The following is a 24,242-nucleotide window of genomic DNA, read 5'->3' as shown; positions in this document are numbered from 1 at the left end:
TAAAGGTGGAAAGATTTCATGTAATCCATGGACACCAGTGAAGATCACAAATCATTGAAGAAAAAAGGTTCAGAGCACTTTCTAGTGGGTCTAGATGACCCAACTCCCAACGTTAAAGTGCCTAGGATAGCACAAGGGATACTGTAAGGGCAATTTGGGGCAGTTTCTTATGGGCCAAAACCCAGCAAGAGCTTTAAATTTCCACTTCACGTTTTGAAAAAGTAGACTTTTATTTTTGTTTTTAAGGTCATTAACTCATTTGTTTATAAATGTGGCTTTAAGATATTTACAATAATTGAATCACAAGTATTTTCTTACATAAACTCTTACATTTCTTTTACTTTTGACATAAAAGTTCCTTTCAAGATAAAATTAGTCCTGCCAAACGACATCCTCCAGCAAGAGCAGATTTACTTCAGTTATCTATTTATGCTATCCAACATAAACATGACCACGTTTATCCCCACATGTAAATGCATTTCCATTCTTTCAGAACTTTGCCTCTGAACAGCAACTATACACTAAACTGCAGCAGAAGATAGGGATATGTGCTTTGATGTTATTCCAACAAAAAAAACACGACAAACTTAATAAACTAAAACAAAAGATTCAAAACTACGAAACCATTCTTTTTTCAAATTATTTGCATTCTTTCTTCCTAGCCAAAGAGCCACACTTGAGGGATGAAAGAGCTGTGTGTGGCTCTAAACCCCGGTCTAACAAGAAGAGCAGACAAACACACTTACAACTTTTTTTAAATAAAACTTCAATAAATTAACCTCAGCTCATAATGTCAAATATTTTTTTTCCAAAATGTATAATTTTGTATTTACATTATGATGGTAACTCACAATAATAGACCTATTTTAATCATTGAAATCACATAACCAATCCAATTTATGAAATATATAACTAATATTTGGATTTTAAAAATGTATATTTTTAACAGTTTGCTGGTAGACATGTAACATTTATGTTTATTTTTGAACTATAAAATAATTTCTGAAAATATTTATTCATATTTTTTCTTTTGAAACACTGGAAATCTTTCCCTGTTAACACCCGCTGTATTTAGGACCAAAGAAAAGACATGACTTTTATTTTGAAAATATCGAGTTTCCTTCTTCCTCTGGGCTGCGTCGTTCGACAAGACGTCGAAGAGAAACGCGAACCGAGGTCGCTTCTGCCCCCGAAAAGACAGAAAAGACTTCGCTCGATGAGACAATGGATAATACGGAGAATAAGCTCGCGGGGTTGGTACAGAAATACCCACACCTGTACGACTCATCGCAGCGAGACTACAAAGATATCGCAAAAACACACATTTCGTGGCTAGAAATCGCCGACCGCATGGGAATGTCGGAAGCAGAAGTGAAGACGAAATGGAAAAACATACGCGACAAGTTCTGCAAAGCGAAGCGCCGCGTGGTGTTGAAGAACATGTCACGGATTTCCGAGCCTGGCGTGAACATCCTGAAAGAAACGCGTCTTCCATGGATTTATATGCAGCTGCCCTGGCTGGACGAATATGTCAGATTAAAATCAGTAGACGAGTTAAAGGAGGTGTGTGTGTTCCCGCCTGTTTAGTTAGACACCTTCAAGAATTTTCGCGCAGCTTCTGGCATAAAAACAAACAAATGTTCCAACGTATAAGATACAAATACTTTTCAAGGATGAGAAATTATTAAAATGCCCTTCAATCAAATAATAAAACAATTGCAAATTGATTGTTAATGAAACTAAACTGGTTAAGATGGGGACCTACTGTAACTGAATAAGTTAATTAAAATTTATATATATATATATATATATATATATATATATATATATATATATATATATATATATATATATATATATATATATATATATATATATATATATATATATAATATGTAATTTGTAAGTTTAGCACACTTCAAACGACCCAAAATTCTGTATTTTAAAAAATTTAATTAAGAGACATGCTTTCTCACAAGTGTTGAATAATCTTTCGTTGTTGTGGAAACAATAAAAGGTCTATATATATTTTTTTTTAAAAACATAAAAATGCTTTACTGCCTCAAATAAGTGACATTTCAGAAGTTTGCATATTATTTAGTACTTTCACAATGGCAGTTACAGAGTGATGTTTGTCATTTTTTATGATTACAAATACCCAAGATGCATTTGGTTTTGCTATTCAACATCTTTTAAAAATTTTTTTTGAAATGTCTACACTGTTTTTGGTCACATCTGTTGAAAAAAAAGGAAAATAATGTCTGAAAGATCCACATTCTAAATGATAATTCTTTGTTCTCTGTTTGAAATGCCAGAAACTTTTAAATATATGTTTTGTTTTTTGTTAAAAGAGCAACAATGGTGTTTTTGTGCACACAGGTAGTTGAAAAAACAGATGGGCTGGACCACCAGTGGGTAAAAGACAAAGAGGAGGAACATGGTGCCCTGCCCATCATCTGGGTCTGTCAGTTAGTTTACAGTTTTTAGAGCAATGCAACAAACTCACCACATTCCTGAGTTGCAGAATCTCTATGACTGTCTGTTTGTCAGAAGTTGCTGAACTTAATTACAAAAGTTAGCTATTGGCTGCTCTAGTTATTGTCAAGAAAAAAATATGGTTGTAAACTCAAAACAAAATTCTCTGATTTAAAAAAGTAACCATGCATTTTGTTTATCACACAGGCATCTGACAGAACTCATGACCTGGAGGAACGGTGTGATAAAGGACAAGAGAAGGAAGACCACCACACACCGCTGCCTGTCATCAACACTAGTTTTTCCCTCACAGAGTCCTCTTTAAGCAGGCCTCAGGATATTAGAGCCAAAAAGCAGAAAACCACAGAAGAAGAGAAAACCGGTGCAGATCCTATCAGCAGCTACAGAGATGAAGATGAACTCTTTCTGTTGAGCCTGCTGCCCTCACTTAAAAGACTAACCACTAAAAAAAGAATGGAGGTGCGCATGAAGTTCCAGCAGGTTCTGTATGCTGCAGAGTTTGACGACTAGAACATACGAGAAACCCCATAAGGCTGCAGGAAGTCACTGCATCACATTTGGATTCTTATAAATAGGTTTCACCTATCAGAAATTATTATTATTTGCATATTTGGTCGTTTTAAACATTTGCAGGATTAGATTATTTTCTTATTTCTCACAAAGGTTGTTAGCATTATATACTTTTATGTTGAAGACATTTTGTTTTCAAATTCATTAAATTAAAAAATCCCTATGAGGAGCCTGCTCCTTCCCTTGAAAACAGGGATAATAAGGACACTTCTAGGGTCAAATTTCACAGTAAAGTGGACAATTGGTTGAAACAAGTTAAGTCAAGTCATCATTAACTGAAAATGTGATTTCCCAGAATTGTAATTTTTGGATGTAAACAGGCTGAAAATGAAAAGAAGCAAAAATTCTTTTTGATTAGGTAAGAAGGATATTTTTGCAGGAATTTTTCTGAACGTAACCAATGAAATCTGTTCATCTGATTTACTGAAGTAATGTATTTTTCACTTATTTCAAAATAAAACCATATATTCTTTTATGTATATCTTTTATTTTATTGTAATTTGCACAATAAATATTTTTTCACATCACTAAATCAGAAGTTGGTTAATAATATTTTAATATAAAATAAAACAACATTTTCTTGTCTACTTTTTGAAACAAATAGCATTTTCAAAAGGACTGGTATTTGAAGCCTTAAATGCTTAAAAGTAATATTAAAAAGGGAGAATATTTTGTGAGAGTTCTAAAGATTAATTGAGAAATTTATTCTAACTTGTGTGCAGTATAATATCTTCATTTTCATCACCAAGAAATAATCTGTAAACTGTATTTTGGCAAACAGGCAAACATTTAATTCAGTTTTTGCTTTAAAATTTTTAATGTTTTTGTATCCAGTGATTTGTTGAATGGTTTGCACTTCCGGGCCACTGTAAGTTGGGGTTATTTTGATAACATTAAAATATATATATATAAAAGAAATCTCTATTTATTTAATTGTTTTGTATCTCTGTAAATGTTTGAATAGAAATATTTCAAATTTATCTTACATGTTGTAAAAATGTTGTATAATTTATAACTAGGGCCGGGTATCACCAATAATTAATAGAATCGATTCAATTCAATTTATCAGAGCTTAGATCGATTCCATTTTGATTTCTTTCGATTTACTCGATTATATTTAATTCAATTTTGAATTTACATGGTTAACACATTTAGACATATTTGTGTAGAAGTACATTAATAATCTGTGTTTTGAAGATATTCAGATTCATCTGATACAGTTCACCCACTGTGAATTTATTAGTGAAATTATAAACCAATGAGATTGTTAACACCATACAATGTTACATGGTTTCTCAAATGGAGAAGCTCCAACAAAAATGTGCAGATCATCCACATTATAAAGGCTCTAAACTGGATCCTATAACAAAAATAAATGTTCTGCCTGGAGGGCGTCTCAGGTTGGCCACCAAGTGAAGCTCACACCATAGCATTAATTCAATTCAGTTCAGTTTTATTTATATAGCCCAGGGGTCGCGAACCTATGGCTTGTGAGCCATATCTGGCTCTGTTGATGGCCACATGTGGCTTAGTTATGTCACTCAGCCTGTCGTTGGGGAGTTTGGACCAATGGGGTTCAGCTATGGGCTAAATAAGAGAAATAGGAGGGGTGGTGCGGGAGCAGGGGAATAAAAAGTTGGGAGAAGCGCTCTCAGCGGGAGGGATTTAAGAGTTGCTGAATAAGTTGTACGGCATTGGTTACGGCCTTCAGTAACCAGAATAAAGAACCTTAAAAGAGGTTAAGTATCCGTGCCTCACTGTGGGAAAGAGACGCTACAATATTGTATGGCTCTCACCAAATTACATTTAAAAATATGTGGTGTTTATGGCTCTCTCGGCCACAAAGGTTCCCGATCCCTGATATAGCCCAACATTACAACAGGCTTCACTAATTGTCCAAAACATTAAAGTAGTTATAAAATACAACAGCTGATTGCTAAACTCAACTAAACAGACCAAATAAACTGGGCATTCCTGCCCTTAATTGTACTATCTTAGATGACCCCACCCTTACTTTGACATGTTCTTCCTACCATGATAAAGGTGGATAAAGGTGGAAAGATTTCATGTTATCCATGGACACCAGTGAAGATCACAAATCATTGAAGAAAAAAGGTACAGAGTACTGTCTAGTGGGTCTAGATGACCCAACTCCCAACGTTAAAGTGCCTAGGATAGCACAAGGGTTACTCTTCTTTTTGGTAAGGAAAAACAATTCCAGGGTAAAAAAAAAAAAAAAAAAAGGAAACCTCAGGGATGTGCACATGACGGAGGGATCCTCTCCCAGGTGATTACGCTTTATTTAAGAAGATTTGTGGGGAAAAAACGGCACTTGAGACCACAAATGGTTATTTTTGAGAAAAAAGAGATTGGAAAATTCATGACTGTGAGTAAATAAAGCTGTTCATTTAGTTGGAAATTGATGTTAAGTTTGTTAGCATTAGCCATCCTATGGGAAATTCCATTATACGTAAGCATCAAGCTAGCAGACTTTGGCTTTACTGCTGTTATGCGTTAGGTCACTAGGAAAGGAAAGGTAGAAAAGATCGATCTCTCCTTTTATGGATTGTGGATCAGTTACATCAAGCCCAAATTTTTTCTCTGATGTACATTGAAAGTTTTAACCTCAATAGGTTTTACCTGGTTAAATTAATAAAATAAAAAGGAAAATGTTTTTTTGTGTCAGACAGGACTGTGTGGTTCATGGTGTTTGCAGATGATGCTGTCATTTGCGGATAGAGAAGGTGGATGGAGCAAAGGTGGAGCAAGACAGGGGATGTGTGTCACGCATTTACACACACATTGTCATACTTCATATTGGACAAATGGTTTTTGACATCACCTGTTGGATTCTGCTTGGCAAAAAATATATTTAAAGAGAGCCCTAATACTATCAAAAAGTTTATTTTAAAAATCGTCATCATAGTTAACATTAATATTTTCAAAAAAGAAAATGCAGTAAATAGCAAAAGATAAATAAATAAATAAAAGTTATGAACCCAGGCTGGACATAGTTTGGGTCTGAAGTTGAACTTTTTAACATAGAAATCATGAACAGAAAGTGGGGGCTTAGTGTAAATGGGAAGACTACAAGTGGAATGATGAGGTTGCATGGAGCAAAGGTGAAGGAGGTGGATGACTGTTGTAGGTCAAAAAAACAAAACAAAACATGATCTTTTCAGTTTTTTATTTCTTTGTTTTTGTTTATTTCTGTCACTTCCAAATAGGAAAAATATTATATCAGTAACAATAGGTTACGAAATGTTTTCTGTTAAAAATATTACAGCAATAGTAAGAAAATAAATGAATAAATAAACTCTCGGGTAAACATTGATAGATGAGCTTATTACTTATTAATGATTGGTTTCTTATCTCATATTTCGATCACTTTACATCTGCAGTCTGAAGGTTTGCTCTCACATCCGCACAGTCATTCATTTAATGCCTTTGTGGGATCCTCCCTCAGTCTGCCTCCTGATTGGACAGCAGCAGTCCTGACGTGTGCTTTTACTATCTTTTGCATGTCATTCAAGCATTCTTCTCGTTTCTCTGCTCTAGGGTTTTGCCCTAAAAAAAAGCAGCAAATGGTCTGCAGTGTTCTTCTTGCACATGTTATCAGCTCCTCCTCTTCCTCCTGCAGAGCATCCCTCCTTTTCTCTCCTGCCTTTTCTCCAAACCCCCCTCCTTGCTCCCTCTCTCTCTCAGCCTCTCTTGCTCGCCTGCCATTGGGTGCTGTATGGGGTGATAGTTGTGGTTTCTGTCGGAGATATCCCCAGAGCGTTCTCAAGCTTCCTGCTTTCAAACCGTAGATGCTGACACATCAGGCATGCAGTGTCTGCTGAATGATCACGCAAACAGACATCCGCACTCTGTAATGCTGCTTGATCTGAGAGGTGCGTGCAGTCTGTGGCTGAATGAACTGCAGCCCTGAAGATCTCCATCGAGTCCCGGCTGCAGAGCCAACAGATTGAAGGCAAGCTAACCGGCAGAGGATCAACACCGTGCATCTTCATGCTGAGGTGAGATGCTGTCATTTCAAAACTTATCTTACAACTGCCCATTTGATGGCCGGAAATGGTATATTCACAATCCAGGGGTATAATGTTAACCAACAGTCTTGCAACTGACGAACAGTTGTACTGAAATGCATGAAGCTATTACTTTTTAAGCAAACTATCTCAAATGACTGTTCATCTATGAAAAAGCAGCAGTACTACATTGCAAGTCTGTTGGACAGCAGGCTACCATTGGTGGAGAGATATTTTGAAGCATATTGATTGACTGTTTGTAGCATCTAATTAAAAGCATGTATGCAGCCTTCAGTTATATAAAAAAGTGAAAATCTGTTGTTGTTTTATACAAATTCCTCTGCCACATTTTATTTTTAAATTTGATAAACCAGCGAAAAGCACAAAAAAGAATAATTAGGATGTAGGATTATTAGCTCTAATAGTTTATTTTTGTCATGGAAATATGTGGACATTTCTGCACAGCAGCATATGTGGTCTCTGAAATAAGAACATTTCAGTGAATCACCACTGAGAAAGAGCAAGTCATGTGAGCCTTGGTCAGCCTTGGTCAGCCTTAAGTGATTAGGGAAGGGGAGAATGCAAAAACCACACAAGAGGAAGAAAAGCAACGTGTTTTCTAACACGACTGCTATATACTACACCATCCAGAACAGCTGGATGCATTTATCTTCATCAAAAGAACAAAAATTTAACACATGTTGATGGTGAGTAAAAGATATGTTTTAGTTACCTTGTTTTTTATTTATTTAGAGAATTAAGCTCCATATTCAAATGAAGATCTTTTTAAATTGTGATTTTCAGATATAGTTTGATTAGATTGAAAGTAAAAGTCACAAAAAATGAACATAGAACAACACCTGATTCCTAATGTAGCAGGCTGTCATTAACGGGTTTAGAAGAAGTCGATTTAATTCTTTTCCCTTTAAAATCCTTCTGTTCTGTCTGCTCTCTATGACACAGGCATCACTGTTCATCACATCCTAAAGCAGAGGCCTACCCTGAGCAGACTGAAGCACATCATACAGTCCACCATCGTGTAGAAAAGAGGATATTCCAAGATCGAGACAAACTGGAAAACCGCTTCAGCTAGTTGCAAGAAATAATTAAAGAACCAAGCATCTTTTTCTTTGGCCTGGAGTCCAACTTAACATGTACTCCCCTCAGAGTCTTCATCGCTGGGGCATCACTCACAGTGAGAGCATGGAACGGTTAGCCTACAGCCAAGGTATCGTATGAATGACGGACAGACCCATTTAAAAAAAAAAGTTTAACCAGTGTGACTCAGAAATAACTATCTGACTGAACAGTGCAGGTGAAGTTTTCCAGAGTCCTTGTATTTCTTAACAGACATTGAAATGTCAATTAAATATGTGTACAATCAAACAAGTAAACAAGAATTAATAGAAAATTCATTCACATCTTAGTTTCAAAAAGTTGAGCCGGTTATCAAAATAATACAAACGGGACATTATTAGAGCATTCTACCACACTATATGATCACACGACTTTGCAAAATTCAGTGTTTCCACAAATTGAACTGGAATGATGGTTTGCTGCTATTCCGTATGTGTTTTCTGCTGTGACCCCTATTATGTAGCCATACTCCCAACACTGTTAATGTAATACGGAATTTAGTAGTGATGCACACTGTTTTTAAGCATTGAATGCCTCAGTGTAATTAAAATATTGCCATGAGTACCATGTTGAATTACAAAATGTGTAATTTTCAGTAATCAATAGATTGCTTTGAACTTTTAAAAGTGTAAAGCCTCAGACATCTAAAAGGTATTAGATATGTTTTATTATTAAACATAAACACATGGTAAAATAACTTAAGTCCAAAAAATCTATTAATAAGACGCAGTCTATTCTATGTACCTGTCAACACTGCAGCATCACTTGCTGTCCTGCAGTTCCCCATTTCAGCGGCAGGGGGCGAGCACATTTCCAGCTGAGGAGCTTTAAAGTAATGACGTAGTGCTGCCTTTGTGGGCCTTGTGACACCGCCCCTCTGAGGGTGCAGCGAGACTATCGGTTGGGTTTTCTGCCGGTAAACAAATCTGAACCATTCCACTATACGATGAAAATCTTCTTTTCTCGGAGGCATTTTTTTCCCCTTTTAGTTGCACAGTAACGCTAATCAAGCCGTAAGAATGACGTCGATGTTTGGCTTGATAGACAGGTAGCGTCAGGTCATTTGATTGTTGTTGGCAGTGATCTCTCTCTCTACCTGTCATATTTTGGTGTCTGTTATTTCGCCCTGAAAGGACTCGTATTTAATATTAACGCAATGCACGTCTAGTTTTTTTATTCGTTCAAACTCATCGGTTAGCAAAACGTATGAATTTGATCTACGTGTCGAGCTCCAAAGTTGATAATAATAATTTCCGACGACTTGAACATGGCATCGAGCGCGGAGCATGACCTGGCTCTGTCTGAGGCGGACAGCAGCAGGGAGAAAACTCATGTTTTCGGGGTTTTGAGGCTGCAAGAGGACAAGACGGCCGGCGGGGAGAAGGCTAGTAGCAGCACGGTGAGGGGTGGAGGAAGTGGAGGAGGAGACGGGCGATGGCAGGCTCCTATCTTCGCTTTGGCTAGGAAAGCGTCCGAGACTATTTCGGGAAGCATTCACGTCCTGCCCAAAGTGTCGGAACACAGGACGTCTCTGCCCGGGGACTGGACCGTTCAAGGTGGAGTAAAAACAGCACAGCGTAGACATTAAGTTGTTTAGAGAAAATCTGAAGTATTTATAATGCTTGTTGCATTCACTAAATTAGAAATTTGGTCACTTTAATTGGTGTTGTAGGACACATTTTCCCCCTTTCTTCGATTCTCATGCTAGTTAATGTGAGACCCATTGATCTCTCCCTGGGTGAATTGTGTTGTTTGTTACACCAACACAACTGTGGGGCATGAGGCATCACATGCTGCAGATGCAAGTGGAAATCCCTCCCTCCCGGGTTTACATTGTTTGCCCTATTCGGTGATGCTGCTGGCTGTCCTGCATGTACATTGGATTAACTGTGGAGGCCAAATGGAAGCGAATAGAGAAAATCTGTGTCCTCTCAAAATAATCCTTTCAAAACCCTCTGCTCAATATAATAGTCTCATTATTGTCACGTGTTTTTAACAAACTTGCTTGATCAGTTTATGTTTTTTTGGCTCAAAAGCCAAAGATCCTGCAACTTCTGGCTTTTATTCTCTCTGTATTGCCACACATTCAGTATCCTTTTGAGTCAAACAGGGCTAGTTACCGGTTTGTATTTATTAAAAACAAACATCTTTTGAAAGTGTCTAGGACACTTAAATCCCTGCTTTGTGTTATTTCCTAAAGGGCTTATTTAACTTTAAAGTTCCTAATGTTTTAGTTTTAGTTGGTTTCCACACTCAGAGAAAAAGGATCCGCCTTTATTTTATTATTATTATTTTTTCAGAAACACGTTTTCAGTTATTGTCACCCACCTGCTGAAAATTGCTCTGTACTGGCGTTTGGAAACTTATTAACCAACATTGGCTGTTTACAGTGACACAGGAATGAAACCGCCACCCACCCATTAGTGAGCTTTTCGTTCAAATTTTAACATGAATGATTCTACAAGTTTTTAACTTTGAACATTTTTGGTTTAAAACAAGGGTTAGAGTTACGACACATAACTGTGATACCCTTTGCAACAAATCCTTGGGAAGTTTGTATTTATTTCATTGGAGTTTCCCCTGGTTTTACAGATATTTTTAACATTACTTTGACTTTGTCCTTGTTTTGTTTGTGGATTCATACATTTTAAATTTGTTTCTACAATGTTTCATCTTTTGTTGTAAAACATACAAACTGTTCCCAATTTTTGTGACTTTAGCAGTAGAAAAGTAAATACATTTACCACTAAGAGATGATTTATTTTGACATTTTCAGGTTCATTATGAAATCATTGTGTAATATAATAAAAGAAGCTGGGATTTTACTAAAAATATGGATATTTAGCATTGCAAAAAAAACCCACTTTTTAAAAGATAAATAAATAGAGAAAAATGGAAAGTAAAAAAAAACGAAGCCAAAACGTCTCTGGACTACTGAGGGTAAACTTAAAAGTTGTACCTCACAGATTTTTAGAGTGCTTTTATCTGGAGGAGACGTTCCAGTGCTCTTAACATTTCTGTTGAAAGATGAAATGTCTTAACCAATGTCCACAGATCTGTAAGGAAAAAAACGGGACATTCACTTTGCCTGTAGAAATGTATCGGGGTTACATCCCATCCTGGGCCTTTTCAGTGTAAAGAAGAAGCTGAGTGACTCACAAGTTAATCAAATGAGCTCTTTCTGATGAGTCCTAACATGCTGACAGGCCTGACTGAAGCTTTTGTCTTGCAGCTTTGCGAGACCCCATGGCCATGGAGCGCACCAACCTGCTGAACATGGCCAAACTCAGCATCAAAGGCCTGATCGAGTCAGCACTGAGCTTCGGACGAACTCTGGATTCAGACTATCCACCTCTCCAGCAGTTTTTTGTGGTCATGGAGCACTGTCTAAAACACGGCCTCAAAGGTTAGAAATAGTTTTTTTTTCCTGCTGTCTTATATTTACTGTACAACGTGTGTTCTTCCTGTTTATATGATGTTACTATTACTTATTTTTAAGTGCTCTCTTTTTTGTCTTATGTCTCTCAGTGAAGAAGTCCTTCCTGGGTTATAACAAGTCACTATGGGGGCCTCTGGAGCTGGTGGAGAAACTTTGCCCTGAAGCTGCTGAGATCTCCGCCTCAGTTAGAGATCTACCAGGACTTAAGTAAGAACCATCCCCCTCCCACCCATTTGCTCTGAGGCTGAAACTACGAGTGGAGGAACATGAGCCATAACAGTCACACGATTACAAACAGGTGTAACATGAGGATGTGACCTGAGCCGTATCAGGGAAATACCTCAGCGTTGTTTACTTTCACTTCATCTTTCCACACCAGCTAACTCATTTTTCATTCACTCTTATCTGTCATGTTTTTGGATGTGACTTTGGATACTTTTGTTTAGTATATGGATAAGAAAATGTGCAGTTTTGCATAACTGTCCTGTTTTTTTCTTGTTGAGAGTGCCGTGCAAAGTATAAAAAAAATAATCCATGTGTGGATGACAAACTTTATGCGCAGAGAGTGAAGTGACAAATTTGTTTCCTTCAGGAAACTGACAAACATTTGTGTTGAATCAGGCGGAGCGCTTTGTGTTTTTCCTTTGCTGCTGCTGACTCGGCAGATGCACTTTGGAGGCTAGATGCAAAACTGAGCAAATGAAAGGTGCAGATTTATACAAGTGGACAAATAAAAAATACAAGCAATAAATGATAAACAACATTGCTACAAAATGTAGGATTGATCATTTTATGTTTGAAACTTTAATCTTATAAACAGAAGGGTGAGCTTGACTTCTGCAGTCATCTGACCTCGTCTCTCGTGTGCATGTTTGTGCACGCCAGGACTCCATTAGGCAGAGCCAGAGCATGGCTGCGCCTGGCTCTGATGCAGAAACGGCTGGCCGATTACCTGCGCTTGCTCATCACTCGAAAAGACCTGCTGAGGTAAACCCAGACACAGCGCACCTCAATATCCTTTCTGGAGTTGGAATCACAGCTGCATTAGGAAAAAATTGTCTCTGCTTCAGTGATTTCTATGAGACTTCAGCCCTGATGCTTGAGGAAGAGGGAGCAGTGATTGTGGGCTTGTTGGTGGGCCTTAATGTTATTGATGCTAACCTGTGCGTCAAAGGAGAGGACCTGGACTCCCAGGTAAATAATATACGATGTACGATATATATGATAAACTACCCGTTTTCTGTTTTTTTTATTTCAAACACAAAATGAAAATAAACAATTGAGTCTATAATAGACAGATAAAACAAAACAGTGTGCTTGAAAAGGAGTGGGTAGAAGAAAAATCTTGTATGATCCCAACCGCTTTTTTTTTTTTTTTACAACACCTTATGTTGTGCATATGCAACACTCATTAACAGCAAAGTTGACACTCATTAACTAACATACTTAATATTTCTAATAAAACTGCCAAGTTTCACGGTAAAGACAGAAACTACATATACAGTTTTTGCCCGATAAAGGGTTAAAACTGAAAATACCTTTTGTTTTTTTTACAATTTTAGTGTTGTGCAGCTTCTTAGTGGTTTTTTTCCCTCAACATAGCAACTAAAACAGCCCAGTTGATAACCTGATCACTGGACTGAAACTGTTCATCGAGCTTCAGGAAATGCCATATCAGTTTAGTTTTGGAAAGACCTGTGGTGTAGCCGTATGTTTTCCTGATTGCTTTAAACGTTTTCACACATTGCAATCAGCCAATGCAATTAATTATTGATATATTTTCAAAAAAAAAAGCATTCAAGCAATATTTGTTTGATCATGAAAAACCCTTCACATATTAAAGATTTTCATTAAATAAATGGTCATTTCTCACATTTTCCTGTGATGTAATCTTCTCCCTCTTCTAATTTGAGGTTGGGGTGATTGACTTCTCCATGTACCTGAAAAATGACATTGATGACTACAGAAGTGAGGAGAGGTAAGACTTTTAATATTTCCTCCCTCCATTTGTCATGAGATCTGCCTTTTACTCTTTCCTATTCTTGTTCATTTCCATGACAACAGGAACAGCCAAATAGCATCCATTTTGGATCAGAAGAACTATGTGGAGGAATTAAACCGCCAGCTGAAGTGAGACCCCAGTTATGCTTTAATGCAACATTTATCATTTAGGTGATAAAAACATTGGGAAACAAGTAATAAGTGATTGATTCATCTTTGAAGCTCCACAGTTCATGGTCTTCAAGGTAGAGTGGATTCTTTAGAGAAGTCCAACTCCAAACTCATCGAGGAGGTGAGACTTTCAGAGATCCTCCAGAGATCCGTTTAAACACAGCTGACAAAGAACATGATTATTTTTTTCTGTTTAAATCTGTGTCTGCAGTTGGCCATAGCAAAGAATAACATCATCAAACTGCAAGAGGAAAACCAGCAGCTGAGGAGTGAAAACAATCTGATTCTGCTCAAAGCACAACAACACTTAGAGGTGCCGGTGCACAGTCTCAAAGCTCCTCAGAGGAGCTGAAACAGAAGCCATCCAGGATTCATTCCCGTTTGCTTGTTGATGTAGGTAACACAAGGAGACGTGTCGTTGGAGAGGGACACGTACAAACAGTCCCGTCAGGGGTTGGATGAGATGTACAATGAGGCCAGGAGACAGCTGAAGGAGGAGTGCCAGCTCAGACAGGTCATACGATGCACATGTGTGGAGCATGTTTGGAAAACATTTACATACACAAAATCTGTGTGATCACAAACATTCTTTCTATTTCCAGGATGTGGAGAATGAGTTGGTTGTCCAGGTGTCCATGAAACAGGAAATGGAACTGGCCATGAAGCTTTTGGAGAAGGACATTCATGAAAAGCAGGTCAGCATTTTTGGAATGGAGCTTCTTATTTGTGAGGGGAAACCTGGCAAAAAAAGGACTTTGATGTTATGAATCTGTGCCATTTAAATAAATATAAAAAATTCTGTTCATCTTTATTGATTAACAGGACACACTGATCGGACTGAGACAGCAGCTGGACGAAGTTAAAGCCATCAATGTGGAGATGTACCAGAAGATGCAGGTGAAGGCACGATTCCTTCTACCTTATTTTCCAAATATACGGCTTTCATTCTGTTCAATTTAAAAACATTAGTTTTTGCATCTGTATTTAGATCAAGACTAAAAATGTTTCTCCTTTTTCCTTCATAACAAAATCGTTGTTATAAATTCTTATTCCTTTATGCTTAACTACTGATGGTTATTTTACTTTTGCTATCTTTTCTCTCTCTAAAGATACTCCTCACATTTTCCATCTTACTTTTGAGTTGTTAATAAAAGGCTCTGTTTAAATACCTTTAACTAATAGATGGAGTTATGTGACACAGCGCTTCAAAAATCTTCTCCTCCCCCTCAGCTTTATTCTCTCAGTCACTTCCAGAAGCTGCAGAGTCTAAGGACCTCAGCAAATGGCTAACCAGTATGAACTCTGGACTGAACCCATGCAAGTTTAAAACAATAACATTCCTCAAACAGAAGTTTTGCCATCGTCAGACTTGAACTAAGTGGTAGATGATAAATAAGGGCTTTTAAAAAGAACAACCGTTGAAGTGAAGGACAAATGACCTTAAGGCAGGGTTTCAGGCAAAATGAGGAAACTGTGACTTCACTGTCATGTCTGTCATTCTGTTGGCTGGCACTTTTTGTGTGACAGTGATTTAAGAGACCACAAGCAGAAACTCTGAAAGCAGAAGCAGCGATGAATCTGAAGCTGGGAAGACCCACTCCAATGAAAATCACATTTTTGGTGTTTCTAATATGTTATAAAATTGCATTCCTGAGTATCTCTGTATTCAAATTGTGGTGCATCAAAAGCAGATAAAAAAATGGAGTTTGAAAAAGATTGTGGTTGTATAAACTACAATGGGTAGGCAATTAAGCTCTCTGCTCCGCTCCATTCTGATGCATCCACTTGCAGACAAATAGATCCATGAACGTCTTCCTTTTCCTCGTCTTAGTTGGCATTTGTTTGGAAAGTGTGCAGCTGGATTGCTCCAATTCTTCTTGTCATTTTTGTTGCACCGCTTATGCTAGGTTGGTGTTGTGAGGGGCTTTAAGCTAGCAGAAGAGAACGTAAAGGTCTCAGCAACGGGGGAGGGAGGGGGGTGGCTCCATGCCAAAGGTCCTGCCCACTACTCTCAGGCTAATTTCTAATGAACTCCTGCCGCTCTGCAGAAACTATGTCCTAGAAAATGACAGCATAATCATAATTGAAAGAGTACTGGGAACACTTTTACAATTGTTATAAAGATGATCAGAGTGGGACTTTAAGAGACTGATGGTAGTTGCTACCAAAAAGCGTGATGTACAGAATCCGAAAGCATACGGTGGACAGTTGCGAAGCAGAGATTATGTTTTCAATACTCACTGCTGTGTCTGAAAACCAGCCATTCTCATTGCAGTCATCCAGCGAGGAGATGAAGAAGAAGAATGACATGATCAGTCGCCTGGAGGAGAAAACCAACCAGATCACTGCCACCATGAAGCAGCTGGAGCAGAGGTTAGCTACACCACCTAAAACCCAGTTCACCAGACTTCACACAGGTCATCATACCATGTAAAACCACACTGCTGACACTTTTCTGCATGAGAACTACAACTACAGTACATTTCAGGTCCCCTCCAAAAAAACAACTTGAGTTTCTAAGATTAAATTAGGTTTTTCTTTTTGTTTGTACTTGTTTCTTTAGCCACTAATAGTTATATTTTTAAAATAATTTATCCCCTTTGTGTTTGGGAAGACTTTGAGGAAACCAGTCTAAATCTGTATTTTTGTAGGAAAATGTTGGTCTGTCCTGACTTTACAATTGGACCTTTAATTATTTAATCCTAGATCATTCTGTGTTTGTGTGACTCAGGCACCTACCAAACATGGCTTTGATTTTATATTCATAGAAAGTAAAAACAAAACAAAAAAGTCCAGATATTGAAAAAAACAAAAATAACTTTTAGGAACAATGAATCTAGTGCAGATCTAATTCCAGAGTCAATCTCAACATTGTATCCTAGCTCATTAAACTGAAATCCACAAGTATTTGTTTGCATGAAAATATGCTTGATATACTTGTCCTGCCGGCTCATTGACCCTGTGTGACCCCCTCCCTGCCCATTCATCCCTCAGTCAACACGATCTATCTGTTCCATCTCTTCCATTTGTTTAGAGCCGTTCCATCTTAAGCTGTGGTTAATTTAAACGCTCCTGTTTTGTTGTGGCCTCAACAGGTTCTGTCATATGGTGCACACTGGGCTTTTTCCGTTTGCTGTGTTGTGGAAAAACAATCTTATTTTTAACTGTTATGTTTATTTATGATAAAAACTGCAGGCCATGTGATCATTTACAGGTGAACTTTTTGTAGGTTTTAAATTGAATTAAATTTTCACTGGTTAAAATCTACCAGATTAGGTTTCCAAGACACAAAGATCCTGATTTTGTGTAATATTTTGAATTTCATATACACTTAGTGCTTTTTTTTTATTTTTGTGTTTGCATATCTGTCTGAAAAATACCACAGTATTCATATTATCTAGACAGTTGATGGACAAATTAAACCTTTTTTATAGTGCCAGTAATAACTTCATGAAAACAAAAACTAAGTTGGATGATCCACAGAAAGTTGATCCACCTTAAGATAAAATTCAAAGTACCAGCTTTCAAATGAAGTGTTTATCTTTGACATTGTTTTTTGTTACATTTTGGTTTTTTGAGTACTGTTTTTGTGCAGCTACTTTAAGATCTGGCCTTGGTGTTTGTTGGGTTGAAGCCTGGCTTGTGATTCAGAGTTTCCAGCTGGTCAGATGTTTGGATGCTGGTGTTCTTTAGATCTCATCTTGGTGCTTAGTGATGAAGGATGCAGTTGCACTCCAGTCACATATTCAGTGGCTTAAAGATCTCCTCAGACCATCTTTTGATCTATTTTCAAAGTGTTCTCAGAGGTCTTTTAATTATAGTCATGCCGATTTTAGCCAAAATGAAAAATCCTTGTCATTTTCTAGGACATAGTTTCTGCAGAGCTGCAGGAGTTCAGAAAAATTCGCCTCCGAGTTGTGGGATTTTTGGCGCGGAGTAACCCCGCCCCCTTCCTGTCAACCATAACTGAGCTTCTGTTTAGTCTCTCCCACCAGCTTATAGCCCCTCACACCCCAACCCAACATTACCGGTGCAACAAAAACAGCAATCAATATTGGAGCTATCCACCTTTACAGTTTGTAGCCAGACGCCAGCTCAGACGGGGAAAACAAAGACCTGCGTGGATCTATTTGTCTGCAAGGGAATGAATCAAAATGGAGTGGACCAGGGAGCTTGTAGCCTAATTTTCTAGGTAACAAATACGATCTTTTTCAAATGCTTTGAAAAAAGAAATACTTAGAAATGCAGTTTTAAGCCTTAATTTTCTGCATACATGTCCCCTATTAGAAAATGCCATAAGAACAAGTTAAAAACACAATTTTCAGCGGAGTGGATCTTTAAACTTTGTTCTTAAAAAACTCAATTAGTTGGAAAAGTTTTTATAATAAGAAAATAACCTTTTTTTTTTTGTTTTACTGTATGCTTTCTGTCATGAAGTCACGATCATTGTGTTTGTTACCTCCTAGTTCCCTCATCCTCCCAGCTTCTTCACATTGTTCATTCTCCTTATGAAGAACGTGTACTCTGACATAGAAAACCTGGAGAACCTCATAGTCTGAAATCTGATTTATTGTGTTTTAGTGTCTCATTAATACTTCTTGGTTGGCTTTTATTAACGAAATGTGGGGACACAAAATGTTCAGACAATGACTTAGAATGTTGATGTAATGACATCCTTTCTTCCTTCCTTTCTTTTCTACTTCCTCCCTTCTGTTTCTCTGTCATGCCATCAATCCCACCATCCATCCATCCATCCATCCATCAAATCTGCATGTGTTTGGTTGTGTTTCTCCTTCTCCCCCGTGCAGTGATCAGGACCTGCTCAGTCAGACCAGAACTCTTGCCATGTCGTTTGTAAAGTGTGCCAGCACGGACACAGAGCACCAGTACAAACTAGTCAAAGACATCTCTTTCTGAGGACAGGCGCTGAGATTATTTGACAAAACTTAAAAGGACACTCTTGGTATTTTTAGGACCCAAGAACCCGTGATATTTGTATAACATCTCCAGATCTTTTAACATTTTTTGATATTTGGTTATATAATTTCTGGATATTTATTCTTTGTCAGATTTTTCTGTCAGACTCAGTAATTTGGCAGTACCAGCAGTTGAGAAGCAGAAGACATTATAGATTCCCTCCCATGTTCTGGGACGCCCATCCAAATTCAGCCCACTCTTCTGCAGTGGTCAGTCAGACCCACTAAGATTTGGCCCCTCAGATATAACCGTTGGGTCTTTTTTTTAATTGATTAACTGAAAGCGAACCTATTGAGTTTGATCACTGAAATATTTAAACAGCATTTGTTGAAAAGAAATGATTTGAGGGTGGATGTGAAAACCGGCATGTTTCTGTAGTTTTGCTGACTCACTAAAACCTGCTGTTTCACATGCAATAAAACCAGTGACGGCACTACCGTCCTCATATCCTCTGTGCAAAAAAACAAAAAAACAAAAAAAAAGGACGTTGATCTGCTCCTTCAAGTGGCCAACCTGATATTGTCATTGACGGATTAGGCAGACGAGTGTTGCAGCTGCTCCCGTGACCCCCGGTGTGTCCTCCTTCATCCTTCACAGTGACTTGTGAGCATTTCAATTGGCCACAGATGTTATGTTGCCATGGCAATGGGTCATTGTGCAAAACTTTATTCAGGTGCGGTGAGAATAAATCTTTCTTTTACCGGTACAATCTCCAAATAAACACATTGAAGAGTAAACCTAGTGCACTGTCATGGTAAATGTTTTCAGAGGGACCAGCAGCTGTTCCACAGTTTGTGTATTCTCTTTGTGTGGAACAGTCTGCTTTGTCAGGCGTAGGAACCAGGTGAAAGCACTAAGGAACTGTGTCTTACTTACTGACTTTTGTGGTAATGTATTAGGTGGTAATCTTTCTGCCTATTTTAATTCCGTGGTCATTACTAGTGTTAACCTTTAGGGATAAATAGCCAGTGCAGCTTTTTGGAACTCACAGCTCCTGTCTTACACCAACATGGATCAATAAAGTTGAATGTTTTGAACCTGCTGGATGTGACTGGAGTTTTTAGTGATGTCCTGCTTGTTTTTATGTTGAAAATGGACCATTTGTGCTCTCTGCTTTGCACAAAGTTTACATTGATGTTTGAAAATGTGGAGAATTTGCAGGCCTTCTGTTAATGACACACACAGGCTGTTTTAAATTGCGTTGCTTTCTCAACAGATTTTATTATAATCCTTTTTTTGGAGGTCATCCCTGTCCTCCTGATTTTTTTTCTTCACGTTTTTCCACTGTGGCTTGTTCTGCCATTATAATGTTACACACTACACCACCTTTGTTCATTGCCACTTTAGCACTGCCTCCTTCATAATTAACCCTAGGAGCTTTAGTCTTCAGAGTCCTGTCTCCTGCCCATCCATTGTCCCTTCCATCTTCTGTTTTTTTTTCCCTCTCTCCTCTTCCTACACACGCCTCCTAGTTTTGTCTCTCCATGGTCCTGAGTTTGTTCCTGGTTATAATGGTGCAGATTACAGGAGGCAGAGAGGCACCGCACCTCAGCCGAGGAAGGAACCCGTCGCTTCAAGCTGGACTTTGCCAACAAGGCCGACAGCCTGCAGCGGCAGATTGAACACAAGGAGAAACTGCTGTAAGCAAACCGCCTACAGAGACAGACACACTGGTAGACACACATGTACACATACAAATGCCCATATAGCACATATTACACGCCATACAGCAATAAACTATATACCAAACTCAATCCTCTTCTATCTATTTTTTTCTCTGTATCCTTCCCTGAACCTGCAGCCAGCAGCTGGAGACAGACCTGAAGATAGAAAGGGAGTGGAGACAGACGTTACAAAACGATCTGCACAGAGAGAAAGACACGGTGGCACAGCTCGGCACGGAGGCGCTGCAGATTAACGGACTTAAAAAGGTGAGGAAAGGCAAGGAAATGGCTGAGAAGCACTCGTGTGATGGATCGGAACCATGACCGCTGGTTGTGAATTTTGCAGGAGTTCCATCGTCTACAGGACGAAAACATTCAGTTGAAAAACATCTGTGAAGACCAAGAACAAGCTTTGGAGGAACTTGGCTCTAAACTCAGCGAGTATGTTCCATTGAAGCATCATTTTTGTACAACTTCCCAGTTTTAAACATGCTGGTTTCTGTTTTTGTTGTTTTCCTGAAGACAACACCCTTTACCTACAGCTGCTAGCTATGTTTTCTTTGTGTGGACAATCATCTCTTCATCATTTGACCAGAAGAGTTTAAATGATACCAAAAACTTTAGAATTAGCATTTTTCATGCTAATATTGTTGTTCTGGTTTCAAAAGTGCAATAATACATGGATTGATCAAATAAAATGTTAATACTGCAGAATTTTTGCACAATCTTAAAAATCTAAAGCTGACATATTCGTGTAAGCTGTGGTTACATGAATGTGAGATTTTCTTTATGACAGTAATGTTTGGAATTTCAGGTTTTGAAAGCAACAGAATAAAAATAAACAATTTTCTGTCATGTAGTAATTCTTTAGTTTAAGTTAACACACACAGATATAACTTGGAAAAACTTTTCAACATTTGATTTTCTTACTGCATTTTTTAGTGATTTGCACTGTACAACAAAAAGGTTTTGAACCTCTTTCTCCTCCACAAAATTGATTTTTTTTAATAATTCTTAATTTTTTTCTTTGAAGCATTGATCTAATTATGTAGAGAAACTTATAAAAAATATTTAACAAAAAGGTAAAATTTTTCTTGCTAAAATTCACAAAACACGAGTTTGTTTTTGTGTTTTTCTTTAAATTTCTTATGTTTTCCTATAATATGTACCAGTAATAGTCATATTCTAGAGAAATAAGGAACTTTATTTTAACTCTGTCACCATGGCAACTATATCTATTACCTCATAGGGAAAGGCATTCATTCAGTAATCTAATCAAGCAATCTACTTTTGTTCACTCCTTTTTGAAATTTGTTAATTTAAATTTGCTGTTTTTAGAAGTTACTCTATATTCAAAGATACATTTTTGTGAACATATCATACTTATTTTATTCTAAATAATTTTTTATAATTAATTAATAAAATACAGTAATCTAGCTGTCATTGCAAAATAAAAATATATTTAATTTAATGTATTTATTTTTTGTTTCATATATCCATCATTCCTTTGTTCTTCAGATCCAAACTGAAAATTGAGGACATCAAAGAAGCCAACAAAGCCCTGCAGGTAAACGATTCAGTCAGAGACAGACTAAGGGGAAAGCCACTGCTTTTTTATTTATTTTTACTTAAGATTGTTTGTTTCAGGGGGGACAGGTTTGGTTGAAGGACAAAGATGCCACTCACTGCAAAATGTGTGAAAAGGAGTTCTCCATCTCAAGACGAAAGGTCAGTACATGGACAAATTCAGGTTATGAAAAAGAAAGTTGCCATTTTTGTAATTAAGTTTCCACAACAGCCTGATTTTACACATTAACCTCTGGATAATTAGTAAAATAAAGTCTCAGAAAAGAATTAAAATACTCAATTGTGTGAGTGAAAAGACTAACTCTACAGTTGTTTACTTAGAACAAAATGGCAGCACATCATTTCTTAATCCAAATTCCCTCTTCCTATAACTGCTTTAAGAGACTGTAAGTTTCTGACTGTCCACAGCACCACTGCAGGAACTGTGGGGAGATTTTCTGTAACAGCTGCTCCGACAATGAGCTTCCTCTGCCCGCATCTCCCAAACCTGTGAGAGTGTGTGACACCTGCCACGCTTTACTCCTCCAGCGATGCTCCTCCAATCCAACGTGAGGGAAAAGCACAACACTGCCAAAACTACTCAAGAGACCTACATGCTTACTTGAAGAAGGGATTTCTTGCTTCTCTGGAGGAGCATTTTTTCCAGCTGACAGCAGCAGGATTTGCTGCAGGGACTAAATGAAATGATGCACAACAATTTGTCCCATTTGTTAGGTTTTTGTGGCTCAAAGGAAGTCCCTTCACAGAAGCTGGGCTTTCACCGGCCTTCTTTTCCAGCAATCCGAGAGTTGACCTGCTGTAAAATGTCCCACTTATAAAGAAGTGAGCTAGAATTTATGATTTGGAATGTCTCAAATATGAAAAAAGATTTATTTATGTGATAACTGGGTAGAAAATGATCAGAGGATTGTAAAGGTTGTCTGATGGTGAACAGCAGTTTGGAGAACGTGGAGATGGGTAATGAAAGAAGGAACAAGGAACTTCCTAAAGAAGTGAAAATGGAACGGCACCTGTCTGCTTCTGCCAAATGTCTCTCAACCGTTCTTAATGTCTCCTGATGCAAATGGCACATTGTACAAAAGTATTTCTCTTTACAATTTTTATAGTTTGCACTCAAAGTCTCGTTTCTAATGTTTCTTCAGGGACTGAAACGTATTATTGGATGAAGCAGTGTTTACTCAGCAATCTTAAAAAAGGAAATCCAGATTATCCAGAAACTCTAGTGAAAGATTTAGTTTATATTTCTATTTAGGTCCAAGAAAACCAGAACTGTTTCACGATAACACTTAGTCTCAATTTCTTGCACAGTTGTTGATACGATTTATATATTTTCTAAATATATTTCGCTGTAAAGACTGATGTGTTGGGAATTTTACAAATCCCAGTGTACCTTCAACACTGGAGAATCTGTAACAAGTTACCATGACAACGATGATGCAGAATCTACCCCCTTTTATTTTTTCAAACAGTGCCATGTAATAGTGTAAATACGATATTACTTTTGTTTTTTACTGCCATAATGAACACTAGTAACAGAAATATCTTTTGGAAATAATTGCCCATAAAATTTTGAAATAGAAACACAATCCAGTTCCTGTGGATTCAAGATCTTCGTCTGCGTTCTATTCATCATTGCACTAATTATTGCCAAACAAAAAGAAGGTTTAGCGGTCCTGTTTAAATTTCACATAAGTCCTTTAAAGCAGTTTTCTAAACTTTATATTGTTTTTTTTGCAGATTAAAATCACAATTGTGAAAATCATTTCTTTTCCTGCTGGTCCAATGCTAAGAGCAATGTAAATGAATAGAAATTTTCTATTTTTTTTTCTTTAAAGTTTTTTTTTCTTGCCAAAAGTTTGAATGAAGGGTTTGGGTGAACACTGTTTACAACCCAACTCTCAAAACTAAAATTATTCCTTATGTTGTTTTTTGTGTTAATTACATAAAAATAATGACAAGGGAAATACTTCTTTTGCTTGTGTAACGTTGATCTTGTACATGTATAGCTCCTAAATTAGTTAATTTAACTTCTAAACTTGTTCAGACAATTTGTGAACTTTGTCTTGTATCATTTTTTTACAGTTGAATTAATCCCTGCCAGAACTTCCTCTCAACACAGAACATCCCAGCATAAATAACTTTTAGCACTAACAATGAGATTTAAAAAGGCCA

At 37.5% G+C, this 24,242-nt stretch overlaps 2 protein-coding genes across 6 annotated transcripts; both read left to right on the top strand.

Annotated features, from left to right (window-relative positions):
- Positions 1-1,129: 1,129 nt before the first annotated feature.
- Positions 1,130-3,545, top strand: LOC105357329 (transcription factor Adf-1). Of its 2 annotated transcripts, XM_011492250.3 has the most exons (3): positions 1,130-1,563; positions 2,380-2,460; positions 2,683-3,545. In XM_011492250.3, the coding sequence occupies exons 1-3, from the start codon at positions 1,225-1,227 to the stop codon at positions 3,004-3,006; spliced, it is 744 nt and encodes a 247-aa protein (XP_011490552.1). In that variant the 5' UTR covers positions 1,130-1,224; the 3' UTR covers positions 3,007-3,545. The 2 variants fall into 2 exon arrangements, with proteins under 2 accessions (XP_011490552.1, XP_023809307.1); XM_023953539.1 differs by lacking the exon at positions 2,380-2,460.
- Positions 3,546-6,790: 3,245 nt separating this feature from the next.
- On the top strand, positions 6,791-24,118 carry rufy2 (RUN and FYVE domain containing 2). 4 transcript variants are annotated; one of them, XM_011492228.3, is made up of 20 exons: positions 6,791-7,085; positions 8,058-8,322; positions 11,464-11,637; positions 11,760-11,877; positions 12,556-12,657; positions 12,741-12,864; positions 13,584-13,648; positions 13,735-13,800; positions 13,894-13,963; positions 14,054-14,155; positions 14,240-14,356; positions 14,445-14,537; positions 14,665-14,745; positions 16,118-16,215; positions 20,340-20,459; positions 20,621-20,750; positions 20,830-20,924; positions 22,002-22,050; positions 22,131-22,211; positions 22,479-24,118. In XM_011492228.3, the coding sequence occupies exons 2-20, from the start codon at positions 8,247-8,249 to the stop codon at positions 22,620-22,622; spliced, it is 1,905 nt and encodes a 634-aa protein (XP_011490530.1). In that variant the 5' UTR covers positions 6,791-7,085; positions 8,058-8,246; the 3' UTR covers positions 22,623-24,118. The 4 variants fall into 4 exon arrangements, with proteins under 4 accessions (XP_011490530.1, XP_011490535.1, XP_011490522.1 ...); XM_011492233.3 differs by having other exon boundaries at positions 6,792-7,085; positions 14,665-14,739; XM_011492220.3 differs by lacking the exons at positions 6,791-7,085; positions 8,058-8,322 and adding an exon at positions 9,081-9,787.
- Positions 24,119-24,242: the final 124 nt, after the last annotated feature.

Source organism: Oryzias latipes, chromosome 3 (assembly GCF_002234675.1).
Source record: "Oryzias latipes chromosome 3, ASM223467v1".
Lineage (NCBI taxonomy): Eukaryota > Metazoa > Chordata > Actinopteri > Beloniformes > Adrianichthyidae > Oryzias > Oryzias latipes.
The sequence above is the reverse complement of the archived record's forward strand: the minus strand, read 5'-3'. Positions and strand labels throughout refer to the sequence as shown.